Source organism: Colletotrichum chrysophilum, assembly GCF_026319265.1.
Source record: "Colletotrichum chrysophilum strain AFK26 chromosome Unknown scaffold_46, whole genome shotgun sequence".
Classification (NCBI taxonomy): Eukaryota; Fungi; Ascomycota; class Sordariomycetes; order Glomerellales; family Glomerellaceae; genus Colletotrichum; species Colletotrichum chrysophilum.
The window spans coordinates 279,916-298,762 of NW_026517333.1; the positions used below are offsets into that span (position 1 = coordinate 279,916).

General features: G+C 53.4%; 9 protein-coding genes across 9 annotated transcripts; 4 read left to right on the forward strand and 5 right to left on the reverse strand.

The window, feature by feature from the left end:
• Positions 1 to 1,989: 1,989 nt before the first annotated feature.
• COL26b_006363 (uncharacterized protein) lies at positions 1,990 to 2,382 on the reverse strand (the record flags this gene model as incomplete). Its single annotated transcript, XM_053179184.1, has 1 exon — positions 1,990 to 2,382. One exon carries the CDS (start codon positions 2,380 to 2,382, stop codon positions 1,990 to 1,992), a length of 393 nt encoding a protein of 130 aa, XP_053036941.1.
• A 2,570-nt stretch (positions 2,383 to 4,952) lies between these two features.
• COL26b_006364 (uncharacterized protein) lies at positions 4,953 to 6,320 on the forward strand (the record flags this gene model as incomplete). Its single annotated transcript, XM_053179185.1, has 1 exon — positions 4,953 to 6,320. One exon carries the CDS (start codon positions 4,953 to 4,955, stop codon positions 6,318 to 6,320), a length of 1,368 nt encoding a protein of 455 aa, XP_053036942.1.
• Positions 6,321 to 7,086: 766 nt separating this feature from the next.
• On the reverse strand, positions 7,087 to 7,895 carry COL26b_006365 (uncharacterized protein; the record flags this gene model as incomplete). The annotated part of the gene is made up of 4 exons (XM_053179186.1): positions 7,087 to 7,228; positions 7,287 to 7,423; positions 7,589 to 7,604; positions 7,669 to 7,895. 4 exons carry the CDS (start codon positions 7,893 to 7,895, stop codon positions 7,087 to 7,089), a joined length of 522 nt encoding a protein of 173 aa, XP_053036943.1.
• Positions 7,896 to 8,592: 697 nt separating this feature from the next.
• On the forward strand, positions 8,593 to 9,108 carry COL26b_006366 (uncharacterized protein; the record flags this gene model as incomplete). Its single annotated transcript, XM_053179187.1, has 4 exons — positions 8,593 to 8,678; positions 8,781 to 8,887; positions 8,960 to 8,992; positions 9,050 to 9,108. 4 exons carry the CDS (start codon positions 8,593 to 8,595, stop codon positions 9,106 to 9,108), a joined length of 285 nt encoding a protein of 94 aa, XP_053036944.1.
• A 749-nt stretch (positions 9,109 to 9,857) lies between these two features.
• On the reverse strand, positions 9,858 to 10,471 carry COL26b_006367 (uncharacterized protein; the record flags this gene model as incomplete). The annotated part of the gene is made up of 2 exons (XM_053179188.1): positions 9,858 to 10,372; positions 10,417 to 10,471. The coding sequence occupies 2 exons, from the start codon at positions 10,469 to 10,471 to the stop codon at positions 9,858 to 9,860; spliced, it is 570 nt and encodes a 189-aa protein (XP_053036945.1).
• Positions 10,472 to 10,505: 34 nt separating this feature from the next.
• COL26b_006368 (uncharacterized protein) lies at positions 10,506 to 13,669 on the reverse strand (the record flags this gene model as incomplete). Its single annotated transcript, XM_053179189.1, has 2 exons — positions 10,506 to 12,658; positions 12,760 to 13,669. The coding sequence occupies 2 exons, from the start codon at positions 13,667 to 13,669 to the stop codon at positions 10,506 to 10,508; spliced, it is 3,063 nt and encodes a 1,020-aa protein (XP_053036946.1).
• Positions 13,670 to 14,708: 1,039 nt separating this feature from the next.
• Positions 14,709 to 15,301, reverse strand: COL26b_006369 (uncharacterized protein; the record flags this gene model as incomplete). The annotated part of the gene is made up of 3 exons (XM_053179190.1): positions 14,709 to 14,801; positions 14,897 to 15,229; positions 15,290 to 15,301. 3 exons carry the CDS (start codon positions 15,299 to 15,301, stop codon positions 14,709 to 14,711), a joined length of 438 nt encoding a protein of 145 aa, XP_053036947.1.
• A 1,047-nt stretch (positions 15,302 to 16,348) lies between these two features.
• COL26b_006370 (uncharacterized protein) lies at positions 16,349 to 16,844 on the forward strand (the record flags this gene model as incomplete). Its single annotated transcript, XM_053179191.1, has 4 exons — positions 16,349 to 16,484; positions 16,535 to 16,575; positions 16,625 to 16,696; positions 16,746 to 16,844. The coding sequence occupies 4 exons, from the start codon at positions 16,349 to 16,351 to the stop codon at positions 16,842 to 16,844; spliced, it is 348 nt and encodes a 115-aa protein (XP_053036948.1).
• A 942-nt stretch (positions 16,845 to 17,786) lies between these two features.
• On the forward strand, positions 17,787 to 18,349 carry COL26b_006371 (uncharacterized protein; the record flags this gene model as incomplete). The annotated part of the gene is made up of 2 exons (XM_053179192.1): positions 17,787 to 17,915; positions 18,035 to 18,349. The coding sequence occupies 2 exons, from the start codon at positions 17,787 to 17,789 to the stop codon at positions 18,347 to 18,349; spliced, it is 444 nt and encodes a 147-aa protein (XP_053036949.1).
• Positions 18,350 to 18,847: the final 498 nt, after the last annotated feature.

Consider the following 18,847-nt stretch of genomic DNA (forward strand, 5'->3'; position numbering starts at 1 on the left):
TCAGCCCCAGCCTCTGTTCCTTGAGATGGCCATTCCCCGTCCGGCCCTTGCAAGTCCAGCAACGCTGCAAGTCTCTCCACTAATCGCGAGGCCAATGGTGGTGTGGTCAACACAAGCTGCGTCAGCGTTCCCAGGTCCCCATCAGCAGCGCCATGATATCTTGATTGAGGACAGGACCAAGGGGAAGAGAGGAGGTATTCTGAGATGTGGACGATGGCGCGAGAGACGAGCGGCGCTGATGAGGGGACCCAGTGGCGTATGAGACGGAGGAGATAGAGCGTTCCTGAGAGACCATGAATGAGGCATGTTGGGAGGTTGGCGTGTGAGATTGAGGGGAGGAGGGAGAGGAACTTGTGGACGTGGGCCAAGTCTTGAGATATGCAGGCGCGGATCGCTGGGCTGGCCAGGGTTTCGGAAAGGCCTAGGACGTGTTCTGGAGCTGAGTCCGAGGCGGGCTGTGTCGGAATATTTGAGATGTATGCTCGTGCCCAATGAATTGCGTGGTAAGAATGGATCTGGAGGCGGGGAAAGGCCGATGAGATTGAGAGGAAGAGGTAGGCTGTTCCTGTGTGCGACGTGAGAGGTCCTGAAAGGGCTGAGGATGGATAAGAGGATTGCGGAGGGGAGAGGGTGAGTATTTTTGAGAGATGGCCGAGTAGCGGGTTGTTCATTGCGGAGGGCTTGGCGGGTAGATGAGCGATGAGCTGAGTTGGGATGAGGTTGTGTTGATGGGTTAGGTGTGGATGCTCACCGAGGATGTGGCGGGGAACGCGGGGTTGTGGCCAGGGGCTCAGCTGGAGATTGCCGGTGACATGGTTGCTAGTGTATTCTGCTCACCGACTTCACCGACGTGAGCTGTTTGTATGCTCGGTAACAATGCACGACAGAACACTGCAGCCACGAAGGGAATACAGACTCGATTGAAATCGAGTTATGCCCTCCGCTATGTCGCACAAATTCAAGCGTTTAAGAACTGTCAAATCCACGCTGTATCACGGACTAATTTTTAAACGACCAGTGCCAGGACCATACCCGGCTGCGCAACATTTTCTCAGACTCGTCAGACATAGGTTCTCCAATTACATATCATGCAGCACATTTCAGCCCCAGTTTACCTGAGAGCCACGTTTGGTGAGACCTTCAATGGTGCCACCACCTCCGGCTGCAGCAACATCGCCCCTGCCCGCCCTGGCCTTATCTGGTTCAGGGACAATCGTCTCAACGACACCAAATTCAACACCACTCAATATGTTGCGTGGCAGCGCTTTCTCATGCTTAAAAGCTCTGCAAAGATCCGCATCTTGATTGACTTCCACCTTACAGGTAAGCAATGCTGGGAGAAAAGAAACTCAATGCCTGACAAGTTCTAGATACCCCAGTGCCAAGGTGACCGGTGAGAAAGACCGCTCAAAACTTATCTGTGAGTCCCAATCTTCCGCACTTGGTCCCTCCCAGTCGGGTCTATCCTGGCTAACACATTACCAAGGCCACTTTTATTCGGGGTAACATCGAGGATATCTATGAGAACGTCTCACTGGCTATTTATGACTTCCACTTCCATCCTTACAATGTCATGCTCTTGGTTGAGCCCATCGCGGAATGACAAATAGGTTTCAGCTGGGTTGGAGCACGAGGGGTGTAGGGGTGGGCACTGGAGGATATTTGTGTTCCGGACAAGGTCAAGAAGGACTTGGTTCAATGGCCTCAGAACATGTCAGGAAATACACACACACACACACACACACACACGATGAATAAGTTTATCATCATGCAAGTGATGAGAATGAATTCTTGTATTTCATCTAACGTAATACATGTATCATTCATACCGCAACCACATGTTATGAGACAGATGAGACCCAGTGCTATGGATCATGAACCCTTCAGAAGAAACCGTCAGCATCAGAACAAAGTCACCGGAGAATGAGAACAAACAACTCACGAAGAGAAAGGAACGAGAGGCACATCCAAGCCGGTATGTAGGGGTTCTCAGAGCTTGGAAGAGGCAGAAGTGATCTGAGTTGTCTCCATCTGCTGAGCATCTCCAAGGAATCCGATAACGGCAGGAAGCAGATTCTCCATGTTCTTGATGAGGCTTATCTGCATATAATCGGAAGTTTTGTAGTGATCGGCCTCAGCTGGAACCTCAGGTCGGTCAAAGGATATGAGTTGCCATTCGGACTGATTTCCCACGCAGACATACTGGCTTCCACTCCTGAGACTGTACGCAAGTACCTGTTGCAGCAAAGATGGCGAGCTCTTGTCGACCTGGGCTTCGGTGGTGATGGAGGACACGTCCAACTGTGCGGCCTTCTCGAAACTTTCAACAACGCTGATAGCTTCCTTCGAGACAACGTGGGATTGAGACGCAGAGGCAGACATGTTGAGTTGAGTTCTGGTGAACAGGGTGGTACGAATGGTTGATCAGTCAAATTGGAATGGAAAAAGACGGGATATGGTGAAGACAAGAGGAAAGCCTGATGGTCGTGCGACAGATGATGGTGAGATGGAGGTCATCCAAGTGTATTACGGCAGGAAATGACAATAATCAAACGTTACATTTTGGACCCGGCCCCGCCGACAGCAGCGCCGGCAGCAGCACCGACATGTATCCGTAACCCCAATCATACAAATGCTTTCGGTTTAGTCGAACTCACTGGAGATAGCACGCTTTAGATGAGCGCGGCCCCGGCTTGGGTCAATCTCAGGGGCTCCAACTGCTCCAACAGTGCGTGGCGAAGGGCTTAGGCGCCGTGGTGGACTCGTCGCGGCTGGCCACCTTTGCTGACCTCGTATTGATTGTCGGGCGCAAGCAGCGTGCCTTTCATCACATCGAATATACAGGCAAGGGGGCAATTCGAGGAGGCCGAAGGCCGAATTCAGTGATGAGAAAAGACGCACTCTGTCACAGCATGTAAGCCAAGGTGGATTGAGATGTGTTATCACGGGGAAGAGCCATCTTCTTGGTTTTCATTCTCCGCAGCGGACGACTAACCATTTTTGATGCTTTGAGTTTTGTGATCATTCACGCATTCCGCACGATTGTGGTGGATTTTGGTGCCTGCAGAGTCAGATAGCAGCATGCGGTACGCAGCCTGTTCCGTCTTCCAACCCCCGACGCGTGGTTCTCTAGTTCTTGCCGAAACATGCTTTCCTGAGCGTTCTCTGAAGGTTTGACACATGTTTGGATCGCGGAAGAAGCTGATCTTCATCTGCCACTTTCGTCACTAGAGTTACCTTACTGCCTCAGGGACCTATTGGATGTAGCCAACAGGTTCCGCGCAACGTATGTCCTGCCGCTTGTCACATTAGCGGATCAGATCACTCCCAGGCGGAGACCACGAGTCTTTCTCAGGTCAAGTTTGGTTTCGCCCAGCAATTCAATCGTTCTGAACCGTACGTCGCCTGGCTCTGTTGATACTGCTCCAGTGGTGAAAATGAAGGCTCCTTTTCAAAGCTAAGAGAGCTCTAGACTCGTTTAAAGTTCTTTCTCTTGGTACCTTAAACGTTGTTGGCTACGTCGGACGTCTCATGGAAGGATCGTAAATAAATTATTGAGTTTTGCTAGTTGGGCAGTGCTATTTGGCTATCCGGGTAGTATCTACACACATACATAAGTAATCCGTAGCTTATTTCTAAAGCGACTATATTTCTTTTTCTCGTTTTTACTATTATTATTGTATATTATTATCGTCGTCGTTATCGTCGTCGTTATTATTATCCTTCTAACTACTTCTACTACTCTGTCTATAATCACAAATTATAGGGGATACTGCCCAGGTAGCTAACTAACACTGCCCGACTAGCAAAACTCAAATCATTTAACGTCTCCCTTCCGAATGAGCTGGTCTAAGTAATAGAGCAAACCAACCGCCATAGATATTGCAAACCTCTACCAGTACTGAGAAGCAACACCTAAGTTGATTGTAGGTGGTTCTATTCCTTCGCACTGATCGTGGAAGAATCACCGTTTTACATCAATTTTGCTCTTTTCTTAATCATCTTGTGCTTCCCCTTGATGCTGTGGAAGCCTTAGTAGCATTCATGCTGTGACAATTCGAGCAGCTACCTGCCCGAGAACAACGAGAATGCCGATGAGACCGTATACATTGCCGAGGCACATGCTCCTCAGCTGCATCTCCGTCTAGTTTGCAAGGTTTCGCAGCCTCCTGGCAATGGCACCCAGTACGCCGCACCCCTCCAAAAGTGCCTCGTAATCATGTCTGAAGTCTTCGACCATAGGCTCTACGAGGGTACGAAAACCAACCTTGCCGTGCAGTCCTAAATTGTCAACTGTTAAACTTCCAATGATGAAGTGGACAGAAAAGTTCAGTCTCAAAGTCCGAAGACCTTGTCGGTGTATCAAACCAGAAAGGCCATAATAGACGAGCCCTTCAGTTGCGCTCTATCTCCGGTACTTGAGCAAGGGAACGAGGTAAACTGATGACTGGGGAAGACAACGATGGGTCTTGGATCACACTCCTCGCGGCTAGTAAATCAGAGTCGCTGGATCATCAAGACGCGGGACGAGTAGTCAGAGTGGAGGATAAGACGCATCCGTCGTAAAATATGATAGCTTGCGTGGATCAGCCATCAAACGATTCTACAAGGCTTTTGCTAACCAGAAATCCAGTCACAGCGAACTGGGGGAGGCTTTTCACCTTGATGTTCTGGTTTCGTTTTGTTAACATTTTGGTGAGTGCTCCTCTCTCCCAGGTCGCAACCTACCTACCTTGACGGACCTTTCAGAGACCAATAATCCAGAACGTAGAAGAATCATCTTCCACATTATTGGATTTCTTCGACTTGATTATTAGTCTTCTACCTCGGTCTCAGCCATCGCTGTTCTCATCTGCCGCATCTTACGCGTATCACATCCGCGAGCTTCTCAAGGTGATCTCTGGCTTTGCCACGGAACTCACTCATCAATTGCTAGCAACTTTTCAATCAACATGTCTCTTGAGGACTCAGTATCCAGCGACCCTCTCGCACCGTATGCCGTCGGGACGACGCTGAAGCTGCTTCCCCACAATGATCCGACTCCGCCTTATGGAGGACCAAAGTATGGATGGCTGGGCGACGAGGAAGAAGACAAACTCGCCAAATCGAGGATCAACCATCCGAGCAACTACACCCCTCCTGAACAGCAGATGAAAGGAGAGAAGCTCCGTCTCAAAGTCTTGGAGCTCACTCGAGACCCCGCCAAGGATGCTCCTCAAGGAGCTCTGCTCCTAGTTTGCCAAGTCATGAAGATCCCCACCGCCAAATTGTTCAACGGCGAACTCCTTCGCAAGGACGATCTCGTCGTGGCCGAAGTATTCGACGAGCTGCTCTACGACACTCTGGTGCTCCCGTTTGCTCCAGTCTTGTCTCCAACCCAGCAGGCCGACTCTGGGCTCAGTCAAACCGCCGGCATTTACAAGCATTTCTACTCGGAAAACCTCACCGGATCGTCTCACATCGTCCCACAGTACCACGGAACCTGGGTCATTCAGCACCATCTCAAGGACACCAAGAGTACCTCTACTAGGTACGTCGGCGCTATCCTTCGGGAGTACGTTCAAGGTCCTTCGATCGAGTCCGTGTGCGTTCGCCACGAATGCGATGGCCTCTTCCCGCTGCGCAAGATACAACCTCATGTCGATTTGGACCGGGAGATTGCACTCGACAGGGAGACTCGCCTCGACATCATGAAACAGATCATCCACAGTTGCGTCCTGCACAAGAAATTCCACGTCGAGCACGAGGGTCCCGAGGCACGGAACTATGTCATCACCCTCCGCCGCAACGGCAAGATCCTCGACAAGCCCCAGGCCGTCCAGGTCAACTTCACCCGCACCTACCTGTGGAACTTGACCATATGGGCAGCATCCAACCTGGAGCATCACAAGCGCCATGGCCTCATTCCGACACTGCCGCATCCACTTCATCCTATCGAGGTTTACGACATCTCTTCCCTCAGCGACTTTGCTGGCTGGTTTCCATGGCAGTGGGCGCACGGCGCACACAAGCGAAAGGGAATGAGCTTGATGCATCGGTGGTTTCTGCAGGACAACGTGTTCGGACCGCGCCAGGAAGGACCCAGGTACTCGCTCCGCAAGACCTTGGGCGAGCAGACCCAGGGCGAGCAGACCCAGACCCAGGGCGAGCAGACCCAGATGCCTCGCATCGCTAGCCGTCTCCGGCTATTGTCGACCGGCTCACAACGCAGTGTGGGTTCTGAGTACTCGGGAACCACCGGTCGCAGGGGACGTTCTCGGAGAGGTGAAGGCTCGGGCGATAGGATATTCCGGAGGATGATATTGAGGATTATTGAGTGAAGTGGCATGTTGGATGAAGTGACACACGAGACTGGTGTTTGGAGATGTCAACACATGTGTATTTGGGTAGGGCCTCGGAGGAACGTTCAGGTTGATCTGGCCTGCACGCAGATAGGATTTTGTCGGAACACTCCTTTAGTTTTTTGAAATTTATTTCATTTGTCCCCGAAAACACCGCAACCGACTGCCTGACATGTAAACCCTGCCACTGTTCGTGCATGACATGCTCTCTTACAAGTGGACTCGGTCAGAGTGAGTGAGTTTGGCGCTGTCATGATCCAGCGCCTTCTGTGACCGACCTTCCCTTTTGCTAGACGAATGGTAGTAGCCAAGTACTGCGACGACTGAAATTCCGGCTTCATGACTTGCTCGCAGCGAACACAAATGGGACTGAGTCGCCGTCCATCATACTCCGCAATGGTCTGTCATGGATCAACGTACAGCGAATCCCTCATTTGCGAGGTAGTCATATCTTTCCCTCGGGCTACAATGATGCATATCCTGGGCCGTGTAAGATCCCGATGAATGAAATAGAAGAAAGGTTTAGTCTACAACCCAGATCCGAAGACCTTGTCGATGTACTCAAAACACACAGGGGCAGCTGCCGCAGCAGATGAATCCCTCATGCTTCGTCCCCACGCTGATTGTGGTATTACCGGAACTCTACAGCAGCTAGCCAGACCTCAGCCAGGCCAAGCTGCACAGGTCGCCGTATCCCTCCTCCTACTTCCCCTCCAACCCCACTTCACCGTGCCATGTAGCCCATCTATGCCTTGACAGCCTCCTTGGCCTCCTCCTTGACCTCTTGAGCGACGTCGCCGACGCTCTTCTGGGAAGATTGCCAGAGCAGGATGCGGGAGACCTGCACGACACCGACGATACCGAGGAAGAAGTTGACAGCGGCGAGGCTAGACAAATCAGTCAGTACCGGCTCCGGACAAGCTCGGGACAGAATCAGGCACGTACAGGTAGTTCTTGGGCTTGATGATCAAGCACCAGCGGGTCCAGATGATACCGGTGGCCGTCAGGGCGGCGTTCTGAGTGAGGGAGAGCTTCTCGGCGGGACGGGCAAAGTCGGCGACACCGGCAAGGACGAGAGCCCACTGTACCAATCGCAGTCAGCATCCAGCACCATCATGATGTGTCCGTAGCATCCGTCCATCATGCGCGCAGACTCAAGCTCCGACATCGCGCGCGGGCGGCATCGCAAGGGATGTAACACGGCATTCGCGGGGTCCTCGACGCAGCGCGGCGGGGGGAGATCGTACCTTCATAACAGGAGCCCTGCACCATCCCATATCAGCATCTATTCCCAACCACGATTTGTAGCGGCGGAGGGAGAACTCACCAGAAGTGCACCGTCTTCAGGCCGACGGGACTGTCCCACATGCGCTTGAACCAGCTCTGCTGGGCGCCCTCGGCAGAGGCGGTCGAGCTCTGCCACCTCTTGGAGCTCTCGCGGAACTGGGCGCGGAACTGGGAGGTGCGGAAGGCGTTGCGGATCGGGGCGCCGGCGAAGGGCTGCTGGCGGAGGACGGGGCGCGCCGCCTTGAAGAAGTTGTTTGCCGGGGCCATCTTGATTCCGGGTGAAATTCGATCGAGACGAAGCTGCTGCCGGCGGTTCTTTGCGTTCCCTGTCGATGACGGGAGCTGGGTTCGTTCGGAAGGGAGGGGAGATTTCGGGCTCGGCGGCGGAGGGAATTGGGAAGCGAGGTTGAGTCAAGGTTGAGATAAACCCGGAAAGTTCGTTGAGGGATGGCGATTGATTGGGAGGAGGTCCGGCCAAGGCGCAGAGCGGGACAGACAGACACTGCAGCTTTTTTTGGCAGCTAATAGCAGTGCGTTCGCGCAGGGCCAGCTGGGACGGTACCTATCCGTACCTGTTGGACAGAGCCCACGCGCGCCCGGGCGCAAAGGGAAGCCCGTCAACCGGACTTAAGCGGGGACAACGTCCAGAAAAAAAAAGTTGACATTGGGGAAGGGGAGCACTGACCACCCAGGCTTCGAGTGCGACGAGCAAATTGGCGAGCGCTCATTTGGTGGGGGGCGCCTACATCGGCGGGGGGTTGAATTATGCATCTGCATAAGACAGCTAACGGCACAAAAGTCGGGACCCGGAATATTTGTGCACGGTATCCACTTTAACGGCGGCATCTCGTCAACTTCAATTCTCGAGCTCCCCAATCAAATCGACCCCAATTGTCCTTACCACCCGACGGCCGCACCCTCCACCGACGAACCTCACCACCGTCAGCGCCAAACGCCTACCACGATGTCGACCAAGTACGCCTTCGGCAAGGCCCTCAAGGAGGTGCGCTTCCTCTTCTGCCAGACCGGCGAGCACAGCGCCGCGACCCGGTAAGTTTCCTCCTCCTGCCCGTCGCCCGTCGAGGCGGGCACGCCCGGCCCGGCCTGGCCTGCCATTGCGGCATCAATTGCTAACGAGACACCGCGCGACAGCTCTTTCCTGGCGAGGACGTACCCCACGATGAAGAAGCACAACCCCCAGACCCCGATCCTCATCCGCGAGGCCGCCGGAACGCTACCCAAGATTTACGCGAGATACGGTTAGGACTGCCCTCTCCACCAGATCGCCGAAGGAAGACGGAATTGCTGACGGATGTTGCTGCGCGACACAGAGTTCGGTGTTGAGAAGAGCCAATCCTTGGAGGGTGAGTAGCGACTTTCTGGATATCCAGTTCGGAGAGCCGGGAGCTAACAGGGCGCAGGTTTGTCGGACAAGCAGATCGAGGAGACGGTTTCCGGCCTGGTCAAGGGCAGCGCATAAGGTAACCAAGACGGGGGGACTCGCTTGGTAAGGGAAAGAAGGTCAATGAGGAAAAAAAGAAGTTTATGTACCATCACCGTGTTGGGAGAATACGATCTATCTCGACGTCGAAAGGGATCTTTTGCGATGCGATTGGTGTGCTGCCCAGATCCAGACTGCACTTTGAATGCGCCGGCAATTTCGGTGGATTCGTTGGCGAGCGTTCCCCAGACTCGTGAGGTCGCAATGTCCTTCGTCGCGTGTCCTCCCCGCGGCGGACAATCCGGAAACACTTCGTCGTGGTTGTGAGTACCTTGCAGAGGGTCAGTAGAAAACGCGGCGGGAAGTGTTCCGCGGGCTTTGGTACAAGACCATCTCTTCATGCAGCTATGCTGCCTCAGAGCTCCGAACCCATTCACAAGTCCGCCGAGGCTCAGCTTCTGGCAATTTGAGATGGATGGTTGTTTGGCTAGTATTCATAAGGTACCTTAATTGATGGGGAATTTGACCGCAGGGCAAGCACTTCCCTCTGCAGCTTTTAAGTTACAGAAGAGAGATCCGGTACGCTTCATCACTCTTGGCGCACTGCTCATTACTTGGAAGACTAGTCACCGAAACAGGCCTATCACAACCACTGCATTTCATGACATTAATCTTGATTGCCCGTCCAAATGACAGCAAATCTACCCTGCTACTCTAGACATACACCGAATCTTTTCGGCAAATGAAGGCGACAACGTTGCATATTTTCTCCAAAGCATTCTGTTCCTTCACTTCTGTTCGCCATCCTCCTTAGAGCCCGAGATTCCAGACCGATGCTTACTGGCCCAGGTCGCGGTGGGGGGCAGCGCCGAGGTAGGCCCAGATGGAGCCTGAGAAGAGTTCTCGCCTTGAACCTTTGGCTTTTTAGACGAGGAGAAGTTCTTGCCGGACCCTGGCTTGTTGTCAGTCTGCTGCGGATGGCTCTTAGCCCGGGTCACCTTATTACCGAAGGTCCGCTTCTTCTGCTCACCACCATGGTCTTCGCTGTTCTTATTAGCAGTTGAACTGCTGGTGACGGGAGCGACATCATTCTTCTGCTCGTCCGCGCTGCTCTTAGCAACATCCCCAACATGTTTTGAAACGTCCTTGAGAGCCTCGGTAGCGTTCCCTGAGGCCTTTGGGGGTGTGCCACCAGGTGTAACCGTGCGTGATGTGGCACCTGACGAGGGGTTCGGGCTGCGCTTATGCCGACCAGACACCTTGAAAGGAGGGACCAGAGGGATCGGTGCTTTCTTAAGCGGGGCTGCTGACGAATTGCGCACCGCAGTGCCACGAGGAGACACAAACTCATTGGCACGAGGATTGAGACCAGATTTCGGGGTAGAATCGACGCGTGCTCCATGTTCCTTGGTCGTGCGCTCCTTGGACGCGGCCTCCTAAGCCGAAGTCTCCTTGGGCGAAGTCCCCTTGGACGAATTCTCCTTGGGAGAGGTCTCCTTGGACAGGGTCTCCTTGTATGGGGATTCCTTGAGCGATGCCCCAAGGGGAGTCTTTTCTTTGAGCATGGTCTCCCGTGCGGATAGAGGCGTCGCAGGTGTCAAGACATTGCCTTGAGACGCATTGCTCGAGTTGCCATCATTGGCGGTGCTACGGCTTGCGTTAGTCAGTGGCGCCGGGTCGAGAGGCTGGTTCGAGCCATGGGCGGCTTCCATCTGGCCAACAAAGCTCAAGTTCTTGACGTTTTTGTTCCGAGTCTTCGACAAGCGAAGGGAGCCGCCAGCGCCAGCGCGAAAGCCTTTGCGGACGGGCATGGCAGAGTTCCCGGTTAGCTCTGTCTGTGTGTCTGGAGCATCTGGCTCGTTATTTTGAGCAGGCTGCGTGATTTTGATCGAAGCCAAATCTTCCGCAAGGCGTTCCATCGAGCTCTGGGTTGTATCTTGCTTCGGATGATGGTCGATGGTGGCAACGCGTTTGACCTCAGCAGGCTCATAGTTTTCGATAGATCGCAGGCCCCGGGCAAGGTACTCCGTCAGAGTCCTAGGTGCGTCCTCCTTCTTGTAGTTCTGCGTGAGAGTGATGATATCCTCGTCTTCATTAATCATGAGGGTGGTGGCAGGCGGGGTAGCAGGCCGGTCAGTAGGCGGAGTATCTTGCTTCGGATGATGATCTTCGACAGTGGGGACGTGTCCAGCTTGCACGGCAGGCTCGCAGTCGTCGATAGATCGCATGCCCCGACCAAGGTACTCTGTTAGAGTCTTAGGTGCATCCTCTTTTTTGTAGTTCTGCGTGAGAGTGATGACATCCTCATCTTCATCGATCGTGAAGGTGGCGGGAGGCGAGGTGGTGGCAGGCAGGTCAGTAGGCGGAGCATCTTGCTTCGGATGATGATCTTCGACAGTGGGAACGGGGGTGACCTCAGCAGGCTCGTAGTTTTCGATAGATCGCAGGCCCCGGGCAAGGTACTCTGTTAGAGTACTAGGTGTGTCCTCCTTTCTGTAGTTCTGCGTAAGAGTGATGACATCCTCATCCTCATTGATCGTGAAGGTGGTGGGAGGCGGCGTAGTAGGCACAACAGCAGCTTTCTTCTTCTTGTTCTTCTTCTTCTTGCTCTTGCTCTTAGGCTTGGGCTTTGGGTCAGTGTCCTCGACAGCATTCAGAGGCTGCCCAGCTGTTGAGGAGGCTTTCTGGTTACTTGAAGCCATTGTGTCGAAGATGGAATCCAACTTACGACCAGCGATCTCCTTCTGCATGTCCTCCTGCGTCTTCATCGCAGTAGAGTGAGAGCGCTCGGGGTACTCAACTAACTCGACGTTGTTGGCGTTGTCGTCGTTGTAAACTTGACTGTACGGAGTAGAAGTTTTCGAGGAGCTCTTCGTTGTGGTTGGGGAGGGAGATGTTTTCTCAAGTTGCTTCGGCGTGCTTGAAGGCGGTGTTGTCTTGGCTTCGGAAGAGTTGCTTGCGGGAGAAGAAGTTTTCTTCGCTGACTGCTCGGGAGACCTAGCCTTTGCCTGGGGAGTGGATGGCCCAGAACCCTGAGGGTCCTTTTTCTTCGGCGTGGTCGGCAGGTTGACCGTGATGGTTTTGCCACGCGACCTTGTGCTCTGAGTACTTTCAACGCCGCCCGAAGCTTCGTCCGGGAGCACCTCCTCAGATGGCGGCTTGGACTGTGTCTCTGCTTCCGGTGAAGGCTCCATCGACTTGCTTTCGGAGAGTTGGTCAGGAGACGCAATCCTAGTGCTGTCCTTGCGAGGGTCTCGTTTGGTGGGAGATCGACGGTGGACTGGGCCATGTATCTCATCCCTACCTGTAACTCTTTCCCAGCCCTTGGGCTCTTCCTCCTGCGTAGATGCCGGAGCAGCCTGGGGCCGAGATAGGGGCTGAGATGGGGGCTGAGATGGGGGCTGAGGTGGGGGCTGGGAGACCACATTGTTCGAGCTTGTTCCGATGGCAACTACGGGCGCTCGGTATCCTTGGGGAGGTTTCGGGTGCTCTGGGATACTGTCAAGGCTGTTCTGGCCGACGGGTGTAGGGTATGACCTAGTCAAAGGGGTGTGAAGGCCGTTGTGGCTGTCGGCGATGGGCTGGTCGTCTACAATCATGTTAGTTCATCGTAAAACAACAAACAAGGTGGAATTGGGCGGGGGGGTTCTGATGAAAAGAATAGGGAGTGAAATGAGTTGAAATACTTACATAACCAGTCTTGAATCCTGGCTCCATGGACACCCAACTGATTGCAAGGGTAATTTGTGGGAGAGGGTACAAAGTTGTGGCGAAGCTGATCATGTCGATGGTGCAAGGCGTTCTTCATGATCTCGGTCTGTGAGGCGTCAAGATTTCCGACTTGGTCGTCTGCACTGAAGAGGCTGTTGATGTTGCCCCAGTTTTGGAAGTCCAGGAGCCTCTGCTTGTTGTTACGTCTGTCGAGCCAGCGATCGCACCAAATACCGATTTCCAGGGCGATCACGCGGTAAGCCTCCTTCTTCAAGTCTTGATTCTCATGCCACAGATGATAAAGGAGATTGAAGATGTTGAGGGCGCCATGATGGTAAATGTCGAAGCAATCAAAGTAGTCGCACATGTCTTCCCAGTATACTGGCTCAGCCATGTCCTTCATGTGCTCCCAGAACTTCTTGCGAATTGAATTGGCATTCTTCTGAATCTCCTCAGCACTCCACAGTTGTAGTTTTCGATCGGAGTAGAAGTCGGAAGGTGCTATGTAGCGAGGTTGGATATTGCCATCGTTGGTGCTGAAGATCGCCCTGCCGGGCTTGTTGGCAGTGTAGAAAGACTCGGGAAGGTGATTCTCCGTGTACAGCTTCGGAGGCAAGCCATCGTGGCTAGTGACCATGGGATAAGAGGATCGGACGCCATAAGGATACTCGAAGCCCCAAAAGTCGCCAACCGGGTAAAAGAGTCGCCCCTGGGGCTGGGGCGGGGGACCAGGGTGATAGGGTAAAGTGACCTGACTTCCGCCGACAGGGTTTTGGAGGTCGCGTTGACGATTGAGTGAACCACGCCCATAGCGATCGTAGCCGCCCGCCGACTGGTATCGTCGGTTCGGGTGATGGCCACCGTTTCTGTGGAAAGGCGGATGAGCCATGATGCAGAGACGCAGCCTCAAAGTGAAGGTGCGGTTGGCAGAGACCTATTCAAGGTGAACCCTGCAAAGGAGGTGGATTTGCGGATGGAATGGAAAGAAGAGACGATATCAATGGGGGCAGATGGGATGATGGCGATCGCGAGGGAAGGTTGCGATGGCGCCAGAGTCGTGAGATGGAGGAGGGGGGAAGAGGAGTGTGTGTGTGGGATGGAGAGAGGGTTGTTATGACGAGGGGAAGAAATTGCCTGGTATTGTGGTGCTGTGGGAGCCAGCGAGCGCGTCGCGAGGCAGGAGGTGAGCAGCAGGAGGCACTAGGTAGGAGGTAGGGGTAGGAGGCAGGGTGACGGGGAGGCGGCAGGAGCAAGCACAGGAAGGAGCTAGCGGAAAGAGCTTTCCAGTCCGGAGTTGCAATACAATACAAGCGAGTGTGAACAAATTTCTGCCTAAAGATTCGGATCATTGAGGATACGCAGGACAACGTGAAGGGCAGCGAGGACGACAAGGGCGATAAGTACAACAGTGGCAAGAACAGGGACAACAGCAACAACGGCAATGACAGCATCAAGCAGGTGATGATGATGCGTCTCTCCTTCCTCACCACCTGCCTCACAAGTGGACCAAGCAATGCTTGCGAATTGGCAAGGAAGTTGCAGCAAGTCAAAGACAGCATGTAGGTCAGCATCCCTTCTCGCTGACGCCTTTGCTAAAGTGTACCAAGTTATTTGCACCTGATTCTGTCCATCCCATTTCCAAGCCAGTAATTTCGATATAACAGGGTCAACATCAAGAGTGGCAGATCAGATTCAATCACTCCAAGTGCCCACCCTCCATCTGAACTACACTAGGATGAATGAATGCATTCGAACGTTGAGATCGACGTTGCGCCTGAAAATAAAATTGAGACAGGTAAATTGTGACAGAATTTTTGCCGAAGAGCTGTGTTCATCATTCAACTACTACTAGAGTTGCATTGGGTTGTGATATTTCATTATACAATGGCGACAAAGGCGCTGCCTAGCTTCTAAAGAGCACTTGTCTCTCAGCTCTTGCTGCTGTTCAAGGCATTGAGCATCTTGAGAATCTCAGATTCATTGTCGCCAGCGACAGCCTTGCCGTTGTTCCAGTCCACAATCTGCGAGTCTCAATCAGCTACGTATGTTCAGCAACAGGCAAGGCGCCCCTCTTGGACATCCACGACAGGCACCCAGGTCAAAGGGGATCACATACCACAGGTCTCTGGAAGGTCTCGGCATTTTGTTGAAACTTCTTCAGGGCCTCTTGCTCGGTCGAGGCGCCCTGGATGATGGACGACAGCTTGCTCTTTCCGACGTACTCCAGGATGGTCTTGACCTGGTCGGCGGTGGGGTTCTCCTCGGTGATGTTGAGCTCGAACTCGGCGCGGGACTTCTTGGGGTTCGTCTGGACGCTGTGGTCGCTGGCCTGGTCCTCGGTCGCGCCTGCGGCGGCGTTGGCGGAGACCTGCTTGAGGATGTTGGCGGCCCTCACGGAGGCCGGGGAGCTCGCCTTGTGGAAGAGGGTGACGATGTCGAGGGTCTTGTGCTGCGCGGGGTATTAGCTGCTTGCCACGGAGCCAATCAATCGGGGGTGGTTTCTACTCACGAAACGGAACATTTTGGCGGGGCTGATGGAGAGTTTGGGGGTGATGGTGTTGTTTTTTCGGAATCAGCTGTTGCTGTTTGCGCGGTGCGGCGTGCAGCTTGATGCGATGAAGTCGGCAGTGGAGCTCCCAGAGCTCCCACGAAGTTACGTCATCCCCGTCGTCCGCTCAGGTCTGGATGCCAACGCCGAATTGACGCACGGCGGGGTTTCTGTCGCGCTTACCCCTGGCAACGGCGCTGGGAGCTGCACCCGCTGGTGGCTCATGCACCGGGGCCCAGGACCTGGCTGGGGACGATGTCAAAATCAGAGCCTCAAATTCCCCTCATGCTGGATCTCGTCATCAATGCTGGAATTGCGACGGCAGGCCTGTCAGGCGCACCGAGTACTTACCTATCTCACGCACAGTTTTCACTAAAGCAGTATGTGACCATTACCATCTTGTGCAGGATAATTTAGGGGCAGCAAAGAGCATCTCGAATCGCAACCTCGAGGTTGGGATCAAATGCAAGTAATCGGGAGGAACCGCCCCTTCACAAGCTTTCGTATCTAAGATCTGAAGATTTTATTTGCAGGGGTAGTCATTTGAGGCACGCGACGAACTAGGCAAATCTGATAGAGACCGTCCAGGTACGCTCAACAAAGCAACGGTAGCGCTAAAGTCCCGGAGCCGCGACCGCAATCCCAACTCTTTCGTCCCTTCCGGTTGCATCGCCGATTTTCCCATATGGTTTGGGCAGGAACGGATTTTGTCAAGGCGTTCAGCGGAGCAAATGACAGCTGCATGACGTAGGAGGGAGCTTTGCGCCTGTCTGAGCTGAGAATCGGCGCTGAAGACGTCATGACGTAGATGCAGATGAAGTAACTGGTGGGGTGTCTAGTCAGGCCAGAACGCCTCACCAAAGTGTCCCTATATAGAAAGAGCAAGCCTGCAACAACCAAAGATTCATTTCTCACAAACCCAATCTGCACTCTGTTCACCTTCCGCATTCTATTACTCGCAGACTATCCATCAAGAAAAAACACCCGCACCTCCACCGCACACCTCACCAAACCATCAAAATGGCCGGCGACTCCAAGGTTGGCACCAGTGGCGTCTACGAGGCTGGCGACCAGAGAAACCACAAGAACGAGGAGCTTGATAACGCTGAGCGCTTTGAGGAGGGCAAGGAGAATTCTCACCAGGCCACCGACTCCAGTATGTTCTTACTCCGGTCAAAATTTCAGACGATGCTAACACCATTGCAGAGGACGAGAGATCCATTGCCAACAGACTTGCGGCAGAAGAGGTACGTGAAGTGCATGCAGATTATCCGGCGGCCACTAACAATGTTTTAGAAGAAGGATAAGGAGGACGACAACGATGATACCCGAGAGGTTCGTTTGGGCAAAATCGACCCCACGCTTCCCGTATGTTTACTGGCCCCTAATGTCGTCGATCACCACTGACCACAACCAGGCCAAGGACCATGGCAACGAGCCATCCCGAGGTGCCAAGATCGACGCTCAGATCCAGGCCGAGGAGGAAGAGGAGCTGAGGCGCAAGGGCAAGGCATAAATAGTTGCAAGGAATGAATTCTCAAGGCGTTGGCAGGGTATTAGGAACATGAGCATTACGACTTCATAACTGAATTGAATGAAACATAAATACGCTTTTTACTGGGAGTATATGTCACACAATGCACAGGAGTGAGGCGCCATGAGCGCTGTTCAGAAATATGATGTATTTTGTTTCCATTGAGGTATACTACTGATACCTGATGCTGAATTAGCAACGTGCGTCTCAAGAAAGCCAAACAATCAAGAGTGAATAATGGGTAGGAGGTCAGAATATGTAAGAATTGAATATCATGTATTCAAACGGTATAGCCGCTCCGGCGAAAAAGGGCCACCAAGTGAAATCAATCGCAAATTTTTCTCATCATTCCAGGGAAGTGTGGTTTTGCAAGGAGAGAAATATAAACATACCTTTGATGACACGCTTGCTGCGTGGCTTTTGTCTTGCAAACTCTCCGAGCTGTGCGCTTTCCCAGCTCGAAGCTGTTGCAGTGATGGATGGGAGAGAGGGAAAAGCTGCTCTGCGCGCGCGTCGAAGCAATAAAAATCACTGTCGTCGGTGGAGCACGGCAGGAAATGACCGACCTTGCTGACCGCCCGCCTAGGCCACATTGGGCCGGCTGATTGTCGGCTCGGCAAAACCAAGCCACCGCCGGGCTCGGGCCACCCGGCAAAAAACCACCATAGATAGGTTAGGGCTCAAATTTGCTTCGCACACGCCAAAACAGAAAAATTGCGATCGCGAGCGGAACCTCATCAGGATTACACCACTAACCATAGCAGCACATCTTTGACGTCTGGTAAGTCGACGCGCGCCCCTCCTTTTCCCCCCAGACAAAAGACAACCTCCAACAACATCCCAACTTCTCGATCGCACTCCCCGAAAGGAAAAGGAAACCTCTTCTGACACCGCATCTTCCCGACATCTAGACCGACCAGCAAAATGGGTGACGCTACCATCGAGGGTTCCAAGTGGCGACTGGTCGAGGTCGGCCGCGTCGTCCTTCTCCAGGGCAACGGCCCCTACGCCGGCCGCCTCGCGACCATCGTCGAGATCATCGACCACAAGCGCGTACGTTGAATCCCTCCCCCCGGCGACGAACGATCAGGCCTCGAGTTTGCAGTCTTGGGATGTGGTGGTGGAATACGCCGGGAAACAGGAATGAATGGAAATTGACTCTGTGCGCACAGGCTCTGGTCGACGGTCCCTCCTCAGACCCTAAGCTCGCCGTCCCCCGCCAACCCATCTCCCTCTCCAACGCCCTCCTGTCTTCCCTCAAGGTTGAGAACCTGCCCCGCGGCGCCCGCACCGGCACCGTCAAGAAGTTCTGGGAGAAGTCCGAGATCGACCAGAAGTGGAAGGAGACCAACTGGTTCAAGCGCAGCACCCAGATTGAGCGAAGAAAGAACCTGTCCGACTTCGACCGCTTCAAGGTCCTGCGCCTCAAGAAGCAGCGCCGCTTCGAGCAGCGCAAGGAGCTCGTCAAGGTCAAGGCCGCCGCGTAAGATGGATAATTCACACACGACACACACCTTGCGATTGGGGAATTCTGTCGAAAAGGGAGGGTTGACTTTGAAGATTACGGGGCTGGTTTAGAGCGTGACAGCATGGGAAATCCGGTTTGGTCTGCATCTCCATTGCAGCATTGGGTTGCTGCACTTCTCTTTTGCTCCGTAACTGGAAGGGCTGTATGTCACATTCATCATCATCAATCGTGATGACCGGCGTCAAATACGGAAATTCAGAGACACAAAAATGAATTCATGGCACAATCAAGATCATACAAATAGACTGGTTGGCATGTGACGGGGACACGGAGTAAAAAGTTGTTTTATTCGTTCGGAGACGACTGTAAATCATCATCTTGACACTATTTTGACGTCCCTCTTCCGCGGCCAAGACATCAACCCCCAGAAACACGCGTGCACACGTCCAGATCCATTTGTCTGCATTTCTTGCGGCTTTCAGCCTTGTAAGAATGAATGCCCAGAGGTACCAGAATG